The 26,209-nt window shown below is 39.8% G+C and overlaps 2 protein-coding genes across 5 annotated transcripts in view; one reads left to right on the top strand and one right to left on the bottom strand.

Moving 5' to 3' along the window:
- The window catches only part of cep41 (centrosomal protein 41), a 92,547-nt gene extending 90,161 nt beyond the window's left edge, over nt 1-2,386 (top strand). For all 4 annotated transcript variants that reach the window (XM_042109549.1, XM_042109551.1, XM_042109550.1 and 1 more), the window contains one exon: nt 1,833-2,386. In XM_042109549.1, the coding sequence (XP_041965483.1) occupies nt 1,833-1,957 (125 nt within the window). In that variant the 3' untranslated portion in view covers nt 1,958-2,386. The remainder of the gene's footprint in view (nt 1-1,832) is intronic.
- A 186-nt stretch (nt 2,387-2,572) lies between these two features.
- The window catches only part of LOC121724067 (carboxypeptidase A1-like), a 38,439-nt gene continuing 14,802 nt past the window's right edge, over nt 2,573-26,209 (bottom strand). Inside the window, exons 6-11 of the mRNA XM_042110402.1 lie at nt 25,545-25,646; nt 19,858-19,968; nt 19,655-19,748; nt 3,286-3,485; nt 3,020-3,104; nt 2,573-2,817 (exon numbers count right to left, since the gene is read on the bottom strand). Of these exons, the coding sequence (XP_041966336.1) occupies nt 2,630-2,817; nt 3,020-3,104; nt 3,286-3,485; nt 19,655-19,748; nt 19,858-19,968; nt 25,545-25,646 (780 nt within the window). The 3' untranslated portion in view covers nt 2,573-2,629. The remainder of the gene's footprint in view (nt 2,818-3,019; nt 3,105-3,285; nt 3,486-19,654; nt 19,749-19,857; nt 19,969-25,544; nt 25,647-26,209) is intronic.

The raw sequence follows: 26,209 nt of genomic DNA, 5'->3' as shown, positions 1-26,209 counted from the left end.
CACTAGTAATACCAATTAATTAAATATGTGTGTGCAATAAACTTTACAGCCTACCTAATGTTAACTACACATTTAAATATGCGGTGTGAATGTTATTAACTTGCGTCAGCTTGAAAAATAACGTCATCAGTATGACTGATCATGGACGTTAGATGACAAACTAAGGTCTTTCTCAAATGTTCACCGATATCCCTGGGAAGTGACTGGTTCTTGGCGTAGTGTTTAATGCAGGCGTTTCATTTATCGATCATTCACTTATGCGGTCTACAACTACCGACCTACCGATCTATTTTTTTTACAGTCTATGCTACCGACCTACCATCACAGAAGTAGCTCTAACAGGTGTCTGTCGTTAACGTTAGAAAAAATGCAACGCTGGCAAACTGGCTAGTAGTTACATTAACATGACGGGTTGATGAGGTCCATGCTTCACATTACGTTAACGTTAACTTGCGTTGCTTTATCACATCATACCGTTGCTTTATCACATCATATACTGTACTGACTGTCTAGTGTTATTAATCCCCATGTACAGTCAATGGTTACTCCATGTTGAGATGGCATACATTAAGATTGAGATATTTGAAAACAGCAACAACTAATAAAACCAAGTATATCATGCATCGACTGTTACGGGAGCTGTGTGCTAATCTTCACTTCAACGACTAACTTAGCCTCCCGTTAACGGTAACGTTAATGTAGCTGCTAACGTTAGCATCTAATTCGCTGTCCGTATTTCTGTTGTTAGCTCATTAGTATTCACCATACTAAATTGTCACAGTCTATAATCAACATAATAAGCTCTCTTAGACGTATTTAAGAACACCAATAGACAAAAAAAAACTTTTCAATTGATACGCAACACTTACCAGACAAGAACAAACCGATTGTTGTTTGTACTGTTTAGCTAACTCACAGCCGCAAAATTCATCCAGCCAGCTAGCCTTCTGCGCCGAGTCGACCTGCGTTGTGGAAAGGAGAAGGGGGCGGGTTTCACTTGACAAGGGGCGTGTTTAACTCGCTGAGTGGCAACTGAGTGGGCGTGCCTGACCGCGACTCCTCTTCACTGCGCATGCTTCAACTTTTGCTGCGCAGCCGCACTTCAAATTGGCTCCAAATTTTCCAAGATGGCGTCGCCTCGGCGGCTTCAATTCCATAGAACACTGTAGAATGCAGCCACACTGTCCAGTTCTATATATACAGTCTATGCTTTTAACAGGTAGCCAGTGTAAAGATGCTAGGATGGGGCCTGAATGCAATTCCTTTTGAGAAATAAGTAGCAAAAAACATTTTTTTTTGTTTCAAATAAAAATCCAGTAGTTCATAACTAGCTTAGCCTATTTCACATTTCGGTAACACTTTACGGTAAGGGTACATGAATTATCATGAATTCATGCATGAATTCATTCATGATTTATGCATTATGTATTCTGTTTGATGGTTCCTCAGTAAGTTCAGAGTTTGGAATAGCTATTTAGTTAAAGTGCTTCAGCTGCATGGAACGAGCTCCAGAAACACTTAAAACTGGAGCTCTTCACCTCATTAGATTTTAAGGTCTTTGTTGTCACTGCTATCTTTTTCCTTTGGTCAATGTTGTCTTTTGTCTTTCTGTGTGCTGTCTTCTTGGTCAGGCCCCACTTGAAAAAGAGATAACAATCTCAATGTGTTCTTTTCCCGGCTTAAATAAAGGTCAAATAAAAAATGTAAATTCTGTATTTATGACCTGAAGATAGCAAGTTTCTTAAAATGTTTAAGTTTGAGTGATTGCAGGCAAAATGAGCTTTAAAATTTAGCTATGGAAGCCACAAATAGCTTTTCTGATTATTTTCTAGGCCGGCTCAGCAGAATGTCTACAGGGAATGCACAGTCTAAATCGTTTTGTGTGGAAAGTCAGCTATCCATCTCACCGACAGGGTCCGGGCGGGGAAGAACAGAAAGCACCAGACCTTGGAAGTAACCAGAACCATCTCATCTTCCCATGTGTGATGGAAACATATATACACTGTACATATTTAATCTTTCCTTTTCTTGCCTTTTTCTGATGTACTTCACTAAAATCGCAATGTTACTCTTACATTTGGACAAACATCTGTTCTAAATGGTTTGTTTTTTTTATATATACTGTATATAAATGTCACATACATTGTATGCAAATATTTCATAGATAATACTCATTTAATTTTTTGGTTGTACTTATCCTGTAACATTTTCCTTGTCTGGTAACCATTGAAGTGCTTCTGATATGCCAGATGCAATGTTCATGAATGGTATTGAACATGTTGAACTGTTATTTTTAGCAGACATAGATTTTTTTAATTTGAGTAATAGCTTATGCTGTAAAAGTATTCTTTCAGACAGCATCAGGGTCACACTGATGTGTCCTCATTTCCATAGCGATCTAAGAAATTACATTGTTCTCAGACATATTTTGTGGATTTCTTGTTCAGAAAAAGGGTATTGCTTTGTTTAAGACTATTATTTTCACTGTGATATCTTTTCATTCTAGAGATAGGACATACGTTAATATTACAATAAGACATTAGACAAGACGCAAAATAAAGAAAACAAAGAATATGTTGCAGTTGTGTTTACTTTTGACATTAAAGATTTCCTTTGTCAGTATCTGCCCTTACAGGGAGTTAGCTTTTGTGTGCTCCATGATGGCAATTAGAGCTAGCCATGTCTCCTGGGCGGTTGGAATGATCTGCTTGGCCGGCAAAATGAAACCATAACGACCAGTATCCCTCAGCTCAAATGTGTAGGAGTACTTGATGCCTTGGTTATAGGTCCAGTCAATGGTGCCACCACTGGCCTGGTCTGTTGGACATTAGATTCAATGTAAATAATCAGACAAGATTTAGATCACATTTTGCAATGGTAATATGGACGTGTTATAACACAATGATTACTTGTGTTGTATTACTTCTAACATTATACACATGTGGTAGCTCTTATCTACAACATTGGATTCAGCATGATTCACATGAATAAAAAACAGTCAGTTATAATGGTAACTTACATATGGTATCGATAATACTGCCATATCTGTAGCGTGTACCATAGAGAGAAGCCAAGTCAGTTATGGCCTTAAATGCCAGGTTCTTCTGCAATGATCAAATGTTAAAGTGATTAATTGAATTGAATTGGATTTTATATGCAGAGGTAGAACTTAGTTGTTGCTGTTAAGAAATAATGCTTATAGACTTAAAATTTTAAAGGCCAGCTACATAATAAACATTTTATTCAAGTATTTTCTCACTCCTATAAAAAATACCCCAAACCTACCAGTTCCTCATGGTCTTTTGCAGGTGTTGTGGTATACCCATAAGGGTATAAAAGCATTTGTGAATAGCTGTGTATGGATATAAAGGCCTTGAGGTTTCCATGAGACAGAACAAAGTCCACAATTGATTTCACTTCAGACTCAGAATGAGCACTTGGTCCACGGTATAAGTCAGAGCAAGGAGATCCACTTGCACCAGCACCTATACAAGAAAGTCATCATAAGAAATTATCATTTAAAGCAGGGGTCTCAAACTCCCGGCCCATGTAATTCGGCCCTTGAGGGTATTTTTATTTGCGACAAACAATAACACTGGTTAAAATAGACGATAGATCTAAGTACGGTGACAAATCCCATTTGTGCTCTCCTCCACTAGTTGCTAGACATCCAGGGGCCTCATTTATAAAAGTGTTGCGTAGAAAGCATCCTTCATTTGATCTTAGATAATTTCTGAAATGATCGTACGTGTGATTCAGAGAAAACGAACGTACGCACCCTTCCAGATGTGCCCATTATAAATCACAAATGAACGTCAACTTGTGCGCAGCCGGATGGTTTTAGGTCTCCGCCTTGTAAACACCCCCTCATCAATATCATTAGCATATGTTTTAATGAAATCAATGGCCTAAAAGCTGTAGCCTATGTAAAATTATATATTGAAAACATTATATAGGCCTAGCCTATGCCATCTGATGTTAACTAGCCTATATGCGTCAGTTCGAATAGCTTAACTAATTATATTTTTTCCAAGCAAAGCTTTCTGGAAAGAGATTGTATGCATCCATGTCCATTGTCCTCTGCTCGCTTTCATTCCTCTTGCTTGCAGTAATGTGAATAATCAACATTTAGTATGTTTAGGCCTACTTTGTAGAAACAAAAATTGAGTAGGCCTATGAAGGAAAGACCTCTAGGCCTACAGCATAATCCTGTTATGGTACAGTAGGCTACTGTACGTTTCCAATATGATCCAGGGTAATATGCTGATTTAGCCTACAAAACAGGACTAAACTAGATGTACCGCATAGCGGTACAAAATATGACCGCCGCTCAGTCCTGGACATCCGTTCCGCGAAAATAAATCACACTTCAATTTGTCTCCATATTTTACTCCATCCCCCACTCTTGAAACTTTTGTGTATGCTTGTTTGGCATGCCTGAGTGTGTGTGTGCGGCTGCACAGAAAGTAGCCTACTGGTGCTGAAAAGGTGAATAGATTGTAGAATAGCCAAAGAAGATGTAGCATTGTTATAAAACCTTTAACATCTCTAAGCAATCACAAGTAGGGCAGTTCATCACAGTTCATCCATTGCAACTGGATTGATGAAAGGTCACTTACACCTGTAGGCTACATTGTATTTGGGAAAAGCAAAAGGTATCAGCATAATGTTATTTATTTATTTATTTATTTATTTTATTTATTATGTATTTATAAACAAAAACATCTCTGTCAGTTCCATGCCGTTTTCAACAGCTATCAAAAACAAAGGTCATTTTTGGATGGATGGATGTTTCTTCTTCTACATAAGATTTTAGTCATCTTTAGTTCATGTAATACTTTATTGTCAATGCACAAATTAAGTAACAGTAGTCTGAAACGTTATTGTTAATGCACAAATTAAGTAACAGTCGTCTGAAACGAAATGCTGTTTTACATCTAACCAGTGGTGCAAATAACTGACATGTCCAAATGGGCCTTGATGAAATGCGTCGCTAGACAGTTCATACACATTTTAACGGGCCAAAGTTGAAGAGCTATTGTCCGTTATTGTTCGTGCAAATATAGGCTGATTCATGTTCCCTTGCATTGTGTAACTGAGGTCCATGGCTAGTCTGGCTTTCATCAGACCAAGCTCAATCTTTTAAGAAATCAAAAAATAAATAGCGGGCAGATCAGGCTGGGTTCACCCAGCCTAGTCCATAGGCAGCCGATATTGTTTAATTTTCCGATTGAGATATACACGCTCTGGCTATTCTAAATGCAAAAATGCATCAGGGAGTTATGACAAAACGGTAACTAACAAACTAGATCCTAATAGAAAGCTGTTAGCTTCCCTAAGCTACAGGTAGGATTATAAGGTAGGCCTATTGACAACATAAATTGTCAATAGGCTATGCTGGCGACACAAATAAAATCTCCTTTGGAAACCAATGGCTTACGCCTTACAGTATCAAGCGGACTTAAACTGCCATATCGTGGCGAATGTTGTAATAACATTCACGCAGCTCCATTAGTCAAGGAAAGCGCGAATGAAGTAGCCACTTCTAAATGGGACCCACTACACAGTAGTTTAAGGTGTGTTGCTAAAGCAGCCATAATGAAATGAAGGTGTCATTGTTTGGATACTTCACACACACGTGCTTTTTAATTTCACAGACGACAACTGCCAAGCTGGAATCAAAGCACATCGATTCCCCTCTCACACCCTGCACGCACTTAAAACAAAATAAACAGGCGTCTCAGTCTCACGCATGTATAGGCAAAACTGTATCAGACCGGTGTAACGTTGGTAAATCTTCCATTGCACAGAATGATTTTGTAGCACATGCAATAAATGACAGTCGAAAGATACAAACAGTGCTGCTATCAATTTGCTTGGTATAACCGCATTTATAGTTTTCTACAAATGCAATCAATCAAATGGGCCTCCATCACTCAACCAACGCTAACGGTAACATTACCTAGGTCCTTATTGATATTACAAGATTAACGTACCTGCAGTAAAAACCAAGCATGTCCGATAAACATCCTCAGATTTATTTCGGCTTCAAGAAGAAATGGGAATTACACTTCATGTGAACATCGTCCTATCCTTATTAGATGTTCGCTTCGGTAAATTACAGTCCTTGTAGGAAGCGTCCATTGTTCTTCCAACCCACTTTTAACTTCCAACAAAATTACGTCTCACTGCAACGATGCGCCATCTAGTGGACAAACGACTACTTATCGCCAATACTGAAAATGCAGCCATGATGATGATGATGAATATTTATTTTGGCTTTCTTTTAATCCTACTGAATTTGTAATTATGTATCGGCCGTTCTAATACCGATAGTATGTGGGTGCCTGTGTGTGTGCATGTGTACATGTGTGCACCGCCATTTACAGGCCAATGAGTGTACAGTCACTAAATGTACACATAACCTAATTTTTTTAGACCCCCCCATGGATGAAATTCTACAAAACTTGGCATACCCCCAGAGAATGCCAGGTCAATCATACACATAAAATTTGGTGCAGTTCTGAACATCTTAACTGAAGATAGGGGCGATTAAAGCAGAATAATATTGCATTTTCATTTTTTACCGGGGGGATGGGGACGAAATGAAATTTTTGCGTAAAAGTCTAGTGGGGCTACATACCCACCAAATTTCATGTACCCCGGTGGTTCGGTGTCCCGGGTATCAATGACCAAAAATTCAGGAAGTAGATGACGGGAAAAATTCTTGAATTGTGTGCATGTGTGTGTGCATGTACAAGTTTACAGTATGTTTATGTGTGTGGGTGTGTGTGTGTGTGTGTGTATGTGCGTGCTTGTGTGTTTGCCTGCGTATGTGTGTTTGTGCATGTGCATGCATGCGTACATATGTCTACTGTGTGAGTATGTGTCATACGTATGATTACTGTAAATGTATGTGTATGCGTGTGTATCTGTTTATGCACATGTGTGCACATGGAATGGGTTAACATGACCCCTGGAGGCAAACATACGGAAAAAATTGGTCATCCTAGGCCCTACGGTTCTCAAGATATTCACAGAGAACTGTGTCTGCCCTACCCTCCTTTCGGGGGGTCCAGTCCAGCGGGGGGGCTACAGATCAAAACGAAAAATGACGGTTCCATGCTATCCATGTGGGGGTACATGCCCACCAAGTTTTGTGTACCCCGGTCTTTCAGTGTCCCGGGAATCCTTGTTGGTGTACGTCACTAAATGTACACATAAATTATTTTATTGTAAGGCCCCCCATGAACGAAAGTACACAAAACTTGGCATGCATTCGGAGGGTGTCATAATGATCCTACACTTTTAATTTTGTGCAGTTTTGACCTTGTCAGCCAGAGATATTGTGATGAAAACACCAAATTTTTAGCTTTTTAATTTTTAACTAGGTGGCGCTATACATGAAATAAGTGGTAATGGGATGGGTTAACATGCCCCCTTAAGACCAACATACATAAAAAAGGTGGACCTCCTAGGCCCTACGGTTCTCGAGATATTCACAGAAAACTGTCTCCGGCCACCTACAGGCCAGTTGGTGTATAGTAACATAAATTAATTTATTGTGTGGCCCCCCATGAACGGAATTCCACAAAACTTGGCGTGCATACAGAGGGTCTCATAATGATCCTACACTTCCAATTTCGTGCAGTTTTGACTATGTTAGGTCACAGATACCTTCAATTACAACACCTCATTTTTACTTTTTTGTGTTTAACTAGGTGGCGCTATACATGAAATGAGTGGTTATGGAATGGGTTGACATGGCCCCTTGAGATCAACATACAAAAAAAAAAGGTCCTCCTAAACCCTACGGTTTTCGAGATATTCACAGAAAACTGTGTCTGCCCTACCCTCCTTTCGGGGGGTCCAGTCCAGCGGGGGGGCTACAGATCAAAACGAAAAACGATGGTTCCATGCTATCCATGTGGGGTTACATGCCCACCAAGTTTCGTGTACCCCGGTCTTTCAGTGTCCCGGGAATCATTGACGGAAATTTGGGCATGCGAAAAAGAAAAAAAAGAAAGAAAAAAAAAAAATCTGACTAAACCTATATGACCGCCGCTTCGCTGCGTGGCGGTCATAATTATAAGTGTGATATGTCATGTAGGCTTAACATTTCTTAGGATAGGCTATGTTTTTGCTGAAAAAGTAGCCTAGTTCGCCGGTCATTATTCATTCATTCTGCATATCTTTGCGATCGTTTTCTTTCAATAATATCCAATGGCTTAAACATTGTCCTTTATTGTTTGCTTTAGGCCTACCTTTATATATTTTAGCCTACATTATCCAACTCATGTATTGTCATCTGATCTTGGGCGCTGCCAGTCAAAAAAAGCAAACAGGTGCGCGCTCTGCACCTCTTTACGCAACTCCGCCGCAACACTAAATATGAAGATGCCCTGCCTTCAGAGGATAACTTCTGTCCCTTGGTTGTATAGGCTATATATGATATAAAATATCTATAGCCTACATTGTATAGCTTACATTCAAATATTACCTTTCTGTTACAGAGCTGGGAATAGGCCTATGAGCGCAAATTAGGATGTAGTGGAGGCTAAACGCGAGTAAACACAGTTTATCCACCTCTTATTAGAGTTTATCCACCTCTCAAAAGAGTTTATTCACTTGTTGAGGAGTGAATTATTTAAGACAATGCCATTCCCCAGAGAGTGAATTATTTTCCTGGCTCCTTCTAGAATTCTATGCGAACGTTCTATAGTTTCAGTGTTACAATTGTTTAAAGGCAGAAAAGTCCCTGAGGGTAATTGTTGTGTCATGGTATAGAATCTTTTTCAAAAACGTTCTAATCACATATTTGTGATCATACTCCCAGGGGCCCAGCATAATCATCATAAGCATCTGATCACATATTTGTGACCGTACTCCTCAACAGGTTAACATTCAAAACTGTATTATCCAATACTATCCTATATTCACAATATTGTGCAATAACCTCCACCATTATTATGACCGCCGCAAAGCAGATTTTTTTTTTTTTTTTCTTTTTTGCATGTCCAAATTTCCGTCAAGGATTCCCGGGACACTGAAAGACCGGGGTACACGAAACTTGGTGGGCATGTAACCCCATATGGATAGCATGGAACCATCGTTTTTCGTTTTGATCTGTAGCCCCCCCGCTGGACTGCACCCCCCAAAAGGAGGGTAGGGTAGAAACAGTTTTCTGTGAATATCTCGAGAACCGTAGGGTTTAGGAGGACCATTTTTTTTTGTATGTTGATCTCAAAGGGCAATGTCAACCCATTCCATAACCAATCATTTCATGTATAGCGCCACCTAGTTAAACACAAAAAAGTAAAAATGAGGTGTTGTAATCGCAGGTATCTGTGACCTAACATAGTCAAAACTGCACGAAATTGGAAGTGTAGGATCATTATGACACCCTCTGAATGCACGCCAAGTTTCGTGGAATTCCATTCATGGGGAGCCACACAATAAATTAATTTATGTTACTATACACCAACTGGCCTGTAGGTGGCCGGAGACAGTTTTCTGTGAATATCTCGAGAACCGTAGGGCCTAGGAGGTCCAACTTTTTTTTTTATGTTGGTCTTAAGGGGGCATGTCAACCCATCCCATTACCACTTATTTCATGTATAGCGCCACCTAGTTAAAAATTAAAAAGCAAAAAATTAGGTGTTTTCATCACAATATCTCTGGCTGACATGGTCAAAACTGCACGAAATTGAAAGTGTAGGATCATTATGACACCCTCCGAATGCATGCCAAGTTTTGTGAACTTTCGTTCATGGGGGGCCTTACAATAAAATAATTTATGTGTACATTTAGTGACCGTACACCAACAAGAATTCCCGGGACACTGAAAGACCGGGGTACACAAAACTTGGTGGGCATGTAACCCCACATGGATAGCATGGAACCATCGTTTTTCGTTTTGATCTGTAGCCCCCCCGCTGTACTGGACCCCCCGAAAGGAGGGTAGGGCAGACACAGTTTTCTGTGAATATCTTGAGAACCGTAGGGCCTAGGATGACCAATTTTTTCCGTATGTTTGCCTCCAGGGGTCATGTTAACCCATTCCATGTGCACACATGTGCATAAACAGATACACACGCACACACATACATTCACAGTAATCATACGTATGACACATACTCACACAGTACAGTGGGCAGTGCTTCGACTTGGCCAGCTTCCCTCGCTGTCCGTGCGCGGGATCACGCGGCATCACGTGACTTTAATTTGTATTTTTCCAGTGATGCTGCAACGACGCTGCAACAACCGGCAGAGGTCTCAAGTGAGCAGGGTGTCTCGTAAAAAGAAATGGAGCTGGAAAACCGTACACAGTCTTCACTACAGACTTTAGCAGACTGGTTTAGAAATAATTTAATAGCCAGAAATATGCCTGCCCTGCCCTAAAGAAATATTTGGTTAACAGCGAGTGAATCCCGTTTGCAGCCGTAGAAGAAACGCAGGACAAATTAAACATTCTGGTTTTCTCCGAGTGCAACGATGATAGACAGACATCATTTGGACAAAATATAGAGCATATTAACCTCCGTTGCTCAGCCAAATGCCTTCCTGTTACGTCCCGTTATCACGGAGTTACAGGCGATAAACTATTTTTGATGGTCACAAGTTTACTTCATTAGTGTTTATTTCTTTGATTATTAAAGAGTGTTTTTCATTTAAAGGCTTGACTTCGTGCTTATTCAGAAGAGCATTTAGTGCTCTCCCCAATCCCAGACGTTCACATTGCATGTTTGTTTGTAATGGATGTAACCGCGAGATACGCTTGTCATAGGCGCCGATACCGTGGGTGTTCCGTCTCTCGGGCACCCACTGAAAACATCAAGCACCCACGTGTGCCAGCTTACAGTCCCGGCTAAATTTACATTAATTTAAAATCAAACATCACAGTTTATGTTAAATTCAGCATCTTTCATAATGTGATTGGATATGTTGCTGTCAATTCCCTACTTCATATACTAACCACCAATGAGAGCGTCTCTCGTATGAAAATTCCTGACACTTCCCACCTGAAGAATTAACGCAAGGCTTTGTCGGGTCTTCAGCCCCGAATGTTTAAAATGTATATAGCCCTGAATATTATTTTAAAAGTAGTCTGACAAAGCTTATTGTTTTGTGACACAACACTGGTACCTCATAGAACGTCTACACATAGCCTAGGTGGTCGCAACTCACAAAAGTAAAGCAGATAGAAAGAACTCACGCAAATCTAGCCTACAACACGCAGACAGCTTTATGCGCAGGGGAGAGAGCGCGCGCGCACTGTGCTTTATGATTGTTGCCTTCTGATGGTATCTTGCTAATTCACTGAACTGCATTAGGTGACACAAATGGTATTGCCTTTATCTTATAACTGCCTAACTCCTTGTCTGAGCGACTACCAGGCCTATGGTTTTTAAAAGTCAGATGTTCCCTGACAAAGACATTCGAAAATTAAGAATGTTTATTGACTTGAAAAATACACTTTTTTTTGCAAACTCCCTTCATTCAACCCTTGAAGACATCGCGGTCTGGTGCGCTATGTAGATGGTTTCTCGTACCATTTAATTTCTCAGAATTTAGGTCTACTAGGCCTACAATAACGTCATCACCAAATACATCTTTTATTTTTAGTTGATCAACCACAAAGAGTAGCATAGGCCTACTGTGCACAGTGCACTGACGACTGTAGCAGCCCATGGTAACCAGTTGTTGTAGATGAGAGGCAACCCCTTGTTTCAGATAGCCTGGACAACATGTTACCTGGGTGTTGCCTACGTTATTAATTAATGGTAGCCTACAATAGTTAATTGATTCGTGTAACATATTAGTTGGCTCAAAGAGTAGAGAATCAGGATGGAGAGAGTCACGCGTGTGTTGCTTTTGCGGGATCGAATCCAGTTTAATGCTAGTTTTCAAAACATATATTTTTTTTACATGTTCTTTGTCCGAGTGGCTGTAATGTAGCCGAGCGCTCATGGCGTATGAAAAGCGACTTCAAACCGCCTAAAACAACTTGTTTGTGAATGTCTGACATTCGTTTTTAAGGCTATTTCGCATAGGCTACTCAATGGTGCTATTTCACACGCATTATAGCGACCCCCACTCACCGGGGTTAGGTGGAAGGTGTTAATAGACAATTGGCGTAGCCTACAGTGGACTAGGGCTGTCAAAATTGCTCAAAAATGACGTTCGAATATCCCCTCTAAAATAAACACATGTATTCGAATATATTGGAATATCTAGGCTATATTATTTGCGCATTATGTCAGTGACGCGCATCATGTCATCTGTTTTTAACTTTTTGTATGGTTATTGCTTGACAGGGGGGATCCCAAGCAGCTTTCAGCCATAAGGCATTTCCTAATTCACCCGACACTGATATTCAAAATGTTGAAACTATTTCGGCATAGCCTATAAGCAGTTTAATTAAATGTAATGTTAGTTGTAAAAAAACTGGCTACTTGGTGAGGCTTGGCCTCACAGATGCGCTCGTGCCTTAAATGGCAATACAAATCTTCACGATAGGCCTATTAACTGACCTCTGAGACAGCTGAAAAGAAGTTTAGAGGACTCCTAACTCACTAAGACCTACTTACTGTAGGCTTCGCAAACCACAGGCCTTTTTTTGGGCAAGCCTGCATTCGAGGCAGGCCTTCTGTTGAAGAATTTTATATAAATCCTGCGCTAACAGTAATCCTCCTACCTCCCGCTACTTACCAGATATATGCAGGCTCGGACTGGTAATCTGTACAACCGGGCAAATGCCCGGTGGGCCGGTCCACATGTGGGCCGGTGACCTCCGGGATTTTTTTTTTAAGTCATTTAGCCTATTTGCGGCCCGTCGTGTAGGCCTAGGCAAATGCAGTTACATCCATTTGGCTTGGGGGGTGACTGGTCAATCATTTTGAACAGGTTCAGTGTGTGTTACGATCGCGCCCCCCTGCCCCACCCCTCAAGTGGATTTGTCCAAGCAGCCGCTATTTTGTGGGGAAATATAGCCTACAAGTGCATGGTAGCCTAGGCTGTATAAGTGCTCTCCGCTGGCTGGTGTTCACATCATCGCATTTTAACCATAAACAGCAATCAGAGGTCTAGTTTTATTCCATAAATATATTGTTTTTATAGACGTTAGTTGCACGCGCTACCAAGAGCTTCCATTTACTGCACCATGTAGGCTACTGCGGTTCTGTCAACATAAAAAAACTACGGGTAGGCTAGCCTACAATTTTCGCACAACTTGGTGGTAAAGTGTAGCACAGGTTAAAGAAAACCCATTCATTTTTGGAGCTGATCCTAATCAAAAGGAACTTCAAAGTATTTCCCATATAGTATAACCATAGCTCACAACGACAGTGAAAGTGAAACTTGGAAAGTGGAAGTCTCTCCACCGAGTGTTACATTAGATGCACAATCAATCGCGAGTCGATGCAGGTAAAAAGTATCAACTGGTAGGTTAGTAACGAAGGTAGCCTAATTTTGCAAAATGTGATGACGACAAAAACGTTTAGTATCGGCCTACACTTGTGGTGATAGCCTACAGTTAATGTGAATCGCGGACTATAACCAAAATAGGCTAAAGGATATTTGCACCAAATAAAGGCTGTGGTTGTGTTTCTACAACATGTTTGCACAAAACGTAATTTCTGTCAACTATTGTATGGCGATATCCATGTTCAGTAGCCAATATTTTTCATTTAGTCAAGCAGTGACATGTGGTTTAATGCAAGGGGTAACATGACGTGAGACAGACAGAAGATGAGCCTGTCTTTAGTAGCCTATCCCAAATCCCTCTCAAATCACTTTAAAAAGGTGTGATTAGCAACCAGAATTTTTAAAAGAGACAGAAATTTTAAGAGACACCCCCGGACCCCCGTGTTTTTGTGATTAGGCTCCAAATCTAAATGTTTGGGTTCCGTTTATGAAGTCTTGCTACAGCATAGTGTGTTTGTCATTTATGGGGGGAATCACAGCGGGTGATTTTTTTTGGGGGGGAGGGGGGGTCGTCGGTCCAGTGGTGGGTCGGTCCAGTGGTGGGCCGGTCCAGGAGAAAATTGCCAGGGCCGAATTTTGTTCCCAGTCCGACCCTGGATATATGCCAGATATGCCTTCATATCTTTGCGCTTCATTCAACATTTTGTTCTTCCACTGGAAATTACTCTTCTACATTTGCTGCCTGCTGCATCCTTTCTGTTTGTATTGTTTAGAAAATGTTTGACGTCTTGAGTTAATGCATTAAACATTGTTTGCTGGTAACCAGCCGCAAATAGCCTACAGATTCTTGCGTGTGTACATTCTCTATTCTCTCCAAAATGTGCCCGTTCTATAGGCTGGCCAAGTGCCTAATTCTGCGGCATAAAGCAGATGTATTTGTTTATTGTACAGATAAATAAAAATAATCTGTCAAGCAGTCAATTGACTACATTGCAGTCAATAAGTAGGGCAAATTACGAAACCAAAACGTGGGTCATAGTTGTCTAAGCCTCTGCTGTGAGGCCAAACCCATGAACAAAGACGCATTGATATCTGCAATAGTTTTTTTGCCGAAACAAGCTCACAGCCGAACGAGTCATAGCACTGAAGGGAGAGGCAACTGTCATGTGATCTCCCCACGGGCCAATAGATGTACAAGTTTTCTCCTGTGCCTACGATATTTAATCCAGTGTTTTGTCAAGTTGCAAAATGCTATTCGTTTTAACAATTTTTTATGATAGTATGAAGTACTTTTTGTATAGGGTACTATCTTAATTGCTTTATACTCAATACTTGACCAATGGCTATTGCATCTGTCTATTGAAAGTGAGAATGTGGCATGTGATCTACTGTGTAGGCTTCGTAAAATAAAATAAACAGATTGCTAATGGCCTACATCTGGGGTGCGTTTCCCGTACAACTACGGAGGTTAGCTTTTTACTAACAGGATGCATCGTTCAACTAACCAACATGTAAGTTACGACTGTTTCCCAAAACTGTCGTACTTACATAGTACTGTAGACCATGATAGTTTCCAAACTTCAGTAGTCTGGACTAAGGTGGTTAATGACGTTTAGTAGCGTGAACGGGCACCTGCACATACTTCTGTGGCGTATTGTGTTAAGTCCGGCAGATGACAGCCGCCGTTGCACAGCCAGTCCCCTGTCCAAGAGTTTGAATCTGGGTTAAGATTTTGACAACAATATTGACATCGTTGTTTACCTAAGTTTATCTTTTGTGCAGATCATATTATCAAAATCAGAATCAGCCTTCTTGGCTTGGTTTGCGTAAACTAACAAGGACCCCCCACCCCCCTCCATGAAAATCAAAGGCTACATATTCTCAGCTGACTCGTCAAAAAGTGTGCACCACCTTATTATTATCTGCAGGTGTGTGACTTTTACTTACGTGCACATGGCTGCAAATTGACTTTTAATTTATGTATTTTCTGACTTGGGCATTTTAAAATATGGATGTATGGTGGTTAGAAGTGTAAATATCAATTAGAAACCTAAATATATTTATAATTATTAATTTGCAAACAAATAACTGGCGTCAGTGACGTCTTTGACATGATGATCCCTGGAACTATGCTTCTACTACCATTCTACCACAGGTTGAGAGGTGTAGTTGTAACTACACAACTTTACGATAGTGGTTGCAAACGTTCGTTGCTACTATGGTTTTGGGAAACACTAACGTAGTGTAACGATGCATTGGACTATGTAAGTTCCAAATATGAATGTAATTCTGCGGCATAAAGCAGATGTATTTGTTTATTGTACAGAAAAATAAAAATGTCAAGCAGTCAATTGACTACATTGCAGTCAAGAAGTAGCCTGGGTGTTCCCATGCTGCCTTGCGCGCGATTTGATTCACGCTGCTAAGGCAGCCTGGAGACCATGGAGCAAATTTTCGCCTGAGATAGGGAACCAATCACAGAACAGGGGGGAAAGCAAGACGATGATGAGCTATGCACAGACGCATTTGATAGACATCCGTGGCACCCAATAAACGGATCTGGGCATTTTTTTCTAATACGAGAAAATGAACGTTTGGTTCCCAGACCACGTCTCATTGAGAAGTGGTGGCGCTAGCCAGGCTAGTCAAGAAGTAGGGCAAATTAATTTACGAAACCAAAACGTGGGTGATAGTTGTCTAAGCCTCTATAGCGTAGTCTGTTAAAAACGTCGCAGAAGCCTACCCAAGGCTACAGATTAATTCTGAACAGTTATTTCTCTACTGGCTCAATTATCACACCACTGTTTTGATTTGCGTAGTTGCGTTAACCCAAAACTGACAATAATGTAGACAGCAAATTTCGATTTCCGTTACCATCGTGTAGTCAAGCCTTAAGCCATACCCAAGTAGCCTAAATCGAGGTAAATCAAGCTTTTTCAGAAGGGGCGGCAGGCAGAGCGATGTACAGTGGCAGAGCGACGCACAGTGGCTGAAAGTGGTACTAAAGCTTCACGCAGCTTCACGCCTCGTAATGCGCGACTGAAGTGACCATTTGAAAGCGATGCCCACTGTAGACATATGTACGCATGCATGCACATGCACAAACACACACGCATAAACATAAACGTGTACACGCACACAATTCAAGAATTTCTCAGAATTATGAACAGGCAAGATGGGGGTGGGGTTGTATAAAATTAATTTTACATGTGAAATCTATGAACTAATCATGTTTTGGTACTTGTTGTCTAGCAGATACCAGTGAGAATTGAGTGTGGATAATGCAATTTAGTGAGACAGTTAGAATCATGTAGGCCTTTCAGCGTGATAAAAATGTGCTGGACTGGGCGGCGGTCATATTTTGTACCGCTCTGCGGTACATCTAGTTAAATAAGTTCTGAATGCCTTTTTAAAAATCCGATACCACATGGCGCAGTCCACCTCACCGAGATTGGACATTTTATGGTCAATATTAGATTGGTGAGAACACTAAATATACTAGATCACCTGTAAGAATGTTTCAATCATTCTATCGTAGGTCTTGGTGTTTTTTTTTTAGATATTATGAAATAAGTAAGCTATACGTTTTTTCACTTTCTTAAGTGGGCTATAGTTCTCATTAGCAGTTTTATGCCAAACCATGAGACATTAAGCTGTGTCCAAAAACGACTTTACAAATCTTCTGATATTGATCATGCATATGGCAAAGAAAGACTTGTTGGCATGGATTTGAGTGTACGCACAGTCTAAGATCAAATCTGTGCGTAAGAACGCTTTATAAGTGAGGCCCCAGAGCTTCAATTCAAGCCCAAATTCGCTGCACAAAGTTTTCAGGAAATACTTGTATTACGCGCAAGAAACATGAAGACGTGCATATGTTTGTAATGACTGGAAGCGATGTAGGCCATAATTTTCCACAAATTGAAGCAGAAATAGGCCGACACCAAATGTTGAAAAAACTTTCACGTGTGATGAAGTCTTGGGTAGGCTATGTTATTCACCTATTCTGATTCTGAAGGAGAATATCTGCCTTTTGGAGATTATGATCGACTATTGACAGTGATAGTCACGATGCGTCTCTGAATGGAGGTGCGTCTTTGTGTGTATACGACGGTGTCCACTAAGCATGCCATGCTTATTTCGACTCTCTGCCCAACATAGCTGGAGGAGGTAATCATGATGATAGTGTCTGTAATGGACGTGGTACAGACAGCAGGGGTAGTAAAAATAGGGCTCTGAAGAACTAAAAAGTCACTATGATAACTGTTTGTGGTTATAGGCTAGTAATAGTTTACTATTGTTGGTTTACATCTTAGGCCTACAGTTTTCCTGTTAATTTGTTATATGAGTAATATGACAAAAAAGAAAGTAAACATGCTCAAATATGTTCAACATCCAGTATTTACTGAAAGGTGTATAATTTGAGGTGCTTGCCATCCAGTGGCAAATTAGATGGGTAAATTTACCCCCTTCATAAATGTTTCTTTATACTCAAATATTTTTATATTTACAGTAGGACTTTATCTCTGACTACTTCCAACCCTTTTGAAATTTTTACGTCAAAATCCAATGGTGTTGTTTTCTTAACCCTGGAACCTAAAGTTTGCCATGCAGGTTTAAATACGTTATGAGAGGAAAATATTTTTATTTGGTGTGAAACACACACATAATTGTTTTTATGCTTTTTGTTTGTTTTCATAATTTGTATTAATATTTATTTTATCACTACTTTATTTATAAGCTAAAGTTGCTAGCACAGGTGTCTAAAAAGAGATAAAAAGACTTGCACTTTCTGTTTGCAGTTTTGTGTAGTATTTGAAAAAAAACATTGCATTTTCAGAAATAGCCGTTCTTTTTTGTATTCTTCTTTAACACTGACGTGGCCCTCCAATAAGATGACCATGGCCCCTGATTTAAAGCCTACCGTCAGAACAGGAGAACGGAGGATGCCATCTCTACAGCACTTCACTCCGACCTGTCCTACCTTGACAATAGTAACAACTATGTGAGAATGCTGTTCATTGACTTCAGTTCAGCATTCAACACCATAGTCCCCTCCAAACTGATCACCAAATTCAGTGAACTGGGCATTTATACCTCCCTCTGTAACTGGATTCTGGACTTCATAACCAACAAACCGCAGTCTGTTACAGTAGATCAGATAAACTCACCTCCTCAACCCTCACCCTGAACACTGCCGTACCACAGGGCTGTGTGCTGAGCACTCTCCTTTTCTCCCTCCCTAACACCTACAACTGCATACCTGTACATGGCTCTAACACCATTGTCAAGTTTGCAGAGGACACTATGGTGATTGGTCTCATCAGCACAACGCCTACAGGGAGGAGTAGAGATCCAGCACCTAACATCGTGATACACTCTCCTTAGAGAATGTTTACAATGTCATTGTCAAAACATCATGTTAAATAGAGATGGTAGGCCTACTCTTTGTTATCTCCTTTGTAGCAGATCTAACTTGAACGTTATGCTACTCCATTTAATTGGGAACGCGTCTGAGCTCACAAGATGGAGAGAGAGCGGCAGGTTCCAGCTGGCTTGTCATTGTTGATAATTGATATCTCCTTCTTATAAGAAACTTTTAAAAATAAATCATGAAGGCAACAGTAGTTCCCACTACTGACCTTTTATAAACTGTGAGAGGCTACAGCCATAGGTATAGCACAAGCCATAGCAGAGCGGGCAGAAGATCATTGAGAAATAAACATGAATTATTCTTAAAGCGACAGTGCACAATTTATACATTTTGTTAAAAAACATCAAATTAGCAGTATTTTTTTAGCAATTAATATTTTAAAACAAATACTTTTGATACTAAATGATAGGCTATAAAAAACATATTTGGGGGGGGGGGGGTTGTTGTACGGCTCGCCGGCCAATTTTCAAAACCCAATGTAGCCCTTGAGCCAAAAAGTTTGCCCACCCCTGGTTTATACTGTACCACCTGTCTATACCACATTGCACTTTTCTGGTTAGATGCAAACTGCATTTTGTTGTCTGTAGTCTGTACTTGTACTCTGCACAATGACAATAAAGTCAAATCTAATCTGATGTAATCTAAAAACACCTTGTGAATCTTGGCTTTTATGTGTGATCAAAACTGCTTTCCAGAAAATGGACACTCTGCAAATACAGTTTGTAAAGTCTCTTGAGAAACAGGATATACCAGATAGATGTCTCTTAATAAAGCAAAGCAACAGGTATAACACACCTCCAAAACCTGCATTCCAGTTTCGGTTGGGGTCCACTCCAACACAAGTAGGGTATCCAGGGTTAGGTTTTCTGGTCTTGCGCCACATACGATTCTTTGAACACATGAGTGCTTGGAGTTGGCTTACATTTTAACTACAAAATATAAACTTCTGATTTATGCATCATATTCCTGGAGGTAACAAATTAAATATGGTCACTTACAGAGTTATGAGTGAAATGGTAACCATCTGGATTGGTGACAATTTCAAGGAAGATGTCCATGCTGTCAAGGATTGCAGTAAGAGTAGGGTCGTGTCCATAGTCTGTCACAATCTGATCAGTGAAATGTAACCATGTACATATGACAAGTCACATATTGAGCAACTCACAAATTATGAAGGCAAACTGTACCAAACATATAGAGTTAAGAACAAAATTATTCATACCCATTGCAGTGTGAGTTGTGTGGGTGTGGGTGTGTGCAAGAGATATTTCCTTTCTCTCTCTTTCTGCTTGCTGCCAGTGGTCAGCTTTCAATCCTGTCTACGGCACTAATAAAGGGATTAATCCTATAGTCAATTGGACATCTCCATTCTTTAGGGCCACATCCTTGCCATACCGCGGCATCCCCTCCATTTCTCCACCAGGGGAGCTTGTTTGTCCATTGTTGTAACTGCTGTTGACTAAGTAAATGATGCATCTGTACTTTTGGTACCAAATAGTAACAATGATGTCCTAGTGGTAACAATTCCCATAGGTGGCGTAGTCAGCTACAACTTCCCCTTTGATTTTGCCACATTTGGTAAGGTCTGCTGTTTATTCTGATATATGGTTTGTCATGTGTTGAGTGAACAGTTTGTGAGATATTCCACCGAGACAAATGGGTGTGGAGATGGGTCATTTTTCAACAATTTATCACAGCAAATAGCGGCTGTAGCTAGCACCGTTTAAAAGCTGAGAAAAGGCTCTTTCATGTGATATCTGTGTGACGAGTAGGCTACTTCGCAAGTGGATCAACAGTAAAGAATGTGTGAATTTGGACAACAGTGAACTTTGTGTGCCTATGGTTCTGTCAAAAAGTGAAGCGCTAAGCCCATGCTGCAGGGAGACTGTGGCCCACTGGTAGCCTAGTTGGATAACTTCAAATCACTGCGATTTACCCTTAGGCTATAGGCTACTGATAACATTACATGATCCCTACTACAATACACTTTCTTATTTTTAACTGTTGGGGCCTATGAAAATTTGCACGTATCTGATTTGTGGTATATCTATTTACCCGTCACAGTGGCCATAAGTTGACCAAATTCACCCGCATTTGGCTGGTGGCGGGTGCTAATTTCCATCCCTGATATATATACAGTACCCTCCAAAATTATCGGTAACTTTGGTAAAGTTGACTACAAACGGGTATAAAAAATAATCTTTTGGTGTTTTATTGTAATCTCACAATGGAAACCATGAGGAAAAATACAACCTAGAAGAAAAGCAAATTTATCTGAGAAAAAGGGAAATCTCAAAAACATGTCGCTCACAATTATTGGCACCCCTAGAAAAATCTTATATTCAAAATGTAACAGAATCATTTCCCTATCTGATTTCAACTTCTTTAAGTTAATCAGAGTGTCTGTGAACTTTCAGAAGTAGTTCATGTATGAAAATAACATGACACAAAGGCTAAATCCCCTAGTCATTTTTCAACATAGGAAAGACAAGAAAATACACTAAATTTAAATAAAAAGAAAGTGTTTTGACGTTGTAAGTTTAATAGCTTTATTACACGGCTCTTCAGAGTGCTGCAGAAAGTTCCATTCACATGAATGGGCCTTCCCAACGTTCGGGCCTATGTTAAATCTACATAAATCACCGGCAAAGCATTTAATCACCGCTGTCAATGGCAACGGGTTTTGTGCTTCTGATTAATGTCTTTCATATCACTACGCAAGGACTGGAACTTCATTCAAACGTGAAAGCAGACGGTTGATCAGCTGTGTTCTAAAGAATGTTTGATTCAAGTTCAGCAGTGTGTGTTGTTGCGAACTATTTGTTTCTCAGCAAATGCCACGATGAACGGTAACAAATAGGCTAGGTTATGTAGGCTAAAGTCATATCGTGGGGAGTTTATTATTTCGTTTTGGCAAGTAGCCGTATAATAAGCGGGATAATGTATAGAACGCCGGTCATTACTGTGAAAATAAGTCTCTTCAGGGCGGAACAAGACGGTTGCTGTCCCGACGGTTCGCCCTGTCGGGACTTATTTTCCCAGTAATGACCGGCGTTCTATACATTATCCCTTACGTAAAAACTGGGTATTTTGTTGAAAATGCCAATATTTACAGTTAAAACAATGATTAAAAATGTTTAATCAACTGGAAATGTGACAATATCTTGACCCCATGCACAGTGTTCCCATTGTTGGAAACTTACAGAAAAAGGTTTCACCTTGGGGAAGTCTCCCAAATAATCTTCAAGTGACCTTACTGCTAATAGTTTATTTAGAGGGCATGCCAGGTAAAAGCCTGTCCAGTCATTTAATTACAAAGGTAAATGGCAGGAGTTACTGAATGTTACAGTGATTTTGTCTGGAAGTGCTGTCTACTTTTAGATTAAATGAAATTTGTGCTCTTTGGCCTGAAACACTTTAGGTGTGTTTAGCATAAATAGAAGAATGACTATACTGAAAAGATACCCATGCCCAATGAGCATTATGGTGGAAGGATATTGTTTTTATTCCAAAAGGCCTTGGGAACCTAATTAAGGTGCATGGTATCATGAACCCCAAGAAAAAAACGGAACGTTTTCAAAGGAAATCTGTCAATCTCTGCCAAGACACTAAAAGTGTGTCATGATTGGATCATTCATCAGGTCAATGAACCAAAACAAATGTCCAGATCATAAAAAAAAATTGATTAAACACAAAATCAAACTTCGGCCATTGTCATCTCAGTCCCCTGGGGCCTCATTTATAAAAGTGTTGCGCAGAAACCATCCTTCATTTGATCTTAGATAATTTCTGAAATGATCGTACGTGTGATTCAGAGAAAACGAACGCACGCACAAAAAAACGTGCGTACGCCACCCTTCCAGATGTGGCCATTATAAATCACAAATGAACGTCAACTTGTGCGCAGCCGGATGGTTTTAGGTCTCCGCCTTGTAAACACCCCCTCATCAATATCATTAGCATATGTTTTAATGAAATCAATGGCCTAAAAGCTGTAGCCTATGTAAAATTATATATTGAAAACATAAACCTAGCCTATGCCATCTGATGTTAACTAGCCTATATGCGTCAGTTCGAATAGCTTAACTAATTATGTTTTTTCCAAGCAAAGCTTTCTGGAAAGAGATCGTATGCATCCATGTCCATTGTCCTCTGCTCGCTTTCATTCCTTTTGTTTGCAGTAATGTGAATAATCAACATTTAGTATGTTTAGGCCTACTTTGTAGAAAAAAAAATTGTGAAGGCCTACCTTTAAGGAAAGACCTATAGGCCAACAGCATAATCCTGTACGTTATGGTACAGTGCTACTATACGTTTCCAATATGACCCAGGGTAATATGCTGATTTAGCCTACAAAACAGAGGACTAAATTATAAGCGTGATATGTCATGTAGGCTTAACGTTTCTTTTAGGATAGGCTATGTTTTGCTGTAAAAGTAGCCTAGTTTCGCCAGTCATTATGCATTCATTCTGCATATATATCTTTGCGATCGTTTTCTTTCAATAATGTCCAATGGCTTAAACATTGTCCTATACTGTTTGCTTTAGGCTGAATATTGAGATGCCCTGCTTTCAGAGAATAACTTCCGTCCCTTGGTTGTGTAGGCTATATATGATAGAAAATATCTATAGCCTACATTGTATAGCTTACATTCAAATATTACCTTTCTGTTACGGAGCTGGGAATAGGCCTATGAGCGCAAATTAGGATGTAGTGGAGGCTAAACGAGAGTAAACGCAGTTTATCCACCTCTGAAATGTCAGAAATAGAGTTTACCCACCTCTTATTAGAGTTTATTCACCTCTCAAAAGAGTTTATTCACTTTTAACATTCAAAACTGTATTATCCAATACTATCCTATATTCCCAATATTGTACAATAACCTCCACCATTATCAAACCTATTGAATGCCTTTTTTAAAAATCCGATACCATGGCGCAGTCCACCTCAACGAGATCGCAGAATTCATAGTTCACCCACCTCTTATTTTACCACTACATCCCTGGCGCAAATGTACTTTTCCTCTCCGAGGGAAATTGGACATTTTATGGTCAATATTAGATTGGTGAGAACACTAAATATACTAGATCACCTGTAAGAATGTTTCAATTATTCTATCGTAGGTCTTGGTGTTTTTTTAAGTATTCTAAAATAAGTAAGCTATACGTTGTAAGTGGGCTATAGTTCTCATTAGCAGTTTTATGCCAAACCATGAAACATTAAGCTGCGTCCAAAAACGACTTTAAAAATCTTCTGATATTGATCATGCATATGGCAAAGAAAGACGTGAGATCGTTGGTCGTGGAATTTTGAAAATGCATCGCACTTGGACTTCAGATTACTTGCAGTACCCCGGCATTACCACAAGGAAATGGTCGTACTGTACGTCAAGTTTGAACCTGACGTGGAGATAAGCACTTTTCCACGTCAAAGGCGGTTTTTATAAATCTGAGCGTTGGCATAGATTTGAGCGTACGCACACTCTAAGATCAAATCTTGTGTGTAAGAACGCTTTATAAATGAGGCCCCTGATCTAAACTCCATAGAAAAATAGTGGGGTGAGTCCAAGAGGAGAATGCACAAGTGTGGACCTAGGAATTTGGACAATCTGGGAGGATTTTGTAAAGATGACTGGTCTTCAATCCCTTGCTTTGTATTCCAACTTCATGGGGTGTCATATGAGAATATTACAAGCTGTTTTATTGGCAAAGGGAGGCTAAAGAAGGTATTACAAGCAGGGGTGTCAGTAATTGTGAGCGACATGTTTTTGTTAAAGATAGATAGATAGATAGATAGATAGATACTTTATTGATCCCCAAGGGGAAATTCAAGAATATTTATTATAAAAAATATTTTTTCTTCATGAGATTTCCCTTTTCCTCAAAATAAATGTTTAGTCAACTTTAGCAGAGGTGCCAATAATTCTGGAGGGTACTGTATGCTGAGAAAATACCCTCTGAATTTGCAACAAATTTTATTTCAGGTACTGTATGCTTTTTCTTCAACTATACCTTTATGCACTCAAAAAAGACAACACTGGTTGTGATATTGGTGAGTTTCTGTGACCCAAATAGGAGACTGGACACTGTCAGTCAGGCTCTCTTCTATGTATATCATGTGATAAGGATATGATTTTATCGTTTGTACAATACAAAATGTGTTTCTTAACCACTCTCTTGTTTTGGCTTGGTATCATACTGTAAAATGTCTTTTGATACTGTTCCAACCCTCTTCAACCCATTGCTGTGACAATATTCAAAAGTTTCCCTGGATACAATCACATCTTGACTGTTTATAGTATGAATTTACCTTTCTTTTTTATGTTCAGCAAGGTATTGTGTGATGTGTATATATAATACTGAAATACTGTGTTGATAAGATCTTGGAAAGTGTTACCACTTGCATGTGTTAACTAAATCTATTTCAATTGTCTGCAGCGCACTTTCTCAGCAAATTATTTTGTATACTGTACTTTACACTTGAAATGGTGAAGTGAAGATTCGACTGGCTAGTTAGTGATTGAAAGAGTCTAACCATGTGAATTGTTATGTTTGCTATCTTCCTTTTGCAGACGAGGTATTTTACATTTTCTGTGAGCAGTTTTGTGAATTGAGTAACCTAGTTTCAGAAACCATTTGTAAACGGTTGTAAACAGTTGTAAAAAATGGAATATAAAGATTTAACCTTCTTTGCAAACCAGGTTCCACTGGCCTGTGTGACCCACTCCCGAGAATGTATTCCAGTATCAATCCAGATTCCTGGACGATTGAATCCACCTGTGCTAAACTAACAGAGATAAATGCAACACATCATTGCATGAAGATATCAGCTGTAACATCATCTCTTTTAGCCTCAGTTCACAAGGTGGAACTATACACCTTAGAGGAAAGCACTTTAATCTATCAGCCATGAGAGTTAGACTTAGCGGCGAATTCTCCCCAAAGCTCTTTTTTACGCACTTTTCAGTTACGCGCATTCTCCCATTCTCACTTCTGATACACCCACAGCACGCAAGTTCGAAATCAATGTGGCCTTATGAAAGAGGCGTGATTTATTTAAAATAGAACCAGACTGATCCACCACCTTGTTAATTTAAGTTGATATGAAAACGTAGAACATGGACTTTCTCATTGACCTTCTGAATGCCATTTAAATCCAGAAAGAACACAAACCAGTCTTTGATTTTAAAAATGTAAGCAGTGGTGAACTGAATAGCGAATGGCCTACAGTAAAATGGTGTGTCATCACACAGCCTAACAACGAATTTAATTGATTGAATTCACTTTTGCTTTGAGGTTTGTTTATAAAGTGTCAAGACATGCTTGAGGTGTGTTCATAATTTAAAAACT

Source organism: Alosa sapidissima, chromosome 11 (assembly GCF_018492685.1).
Source record: "Alosa sapidissima isolate fAloSap1 chromosome 11, fAloSap1.pri, whole genome shotgun sequence".
NCBI classification, from domain to species: domain Eukaryota; kingdom Metazoa; phylum Chordata; class Actinopteri; order Clupeiformes; family Clupeidae; genus Alosa; species Alosa sapidissima.
This window is presented reverse-complemented; position numbering and strand designations above follow the sequence as displayed.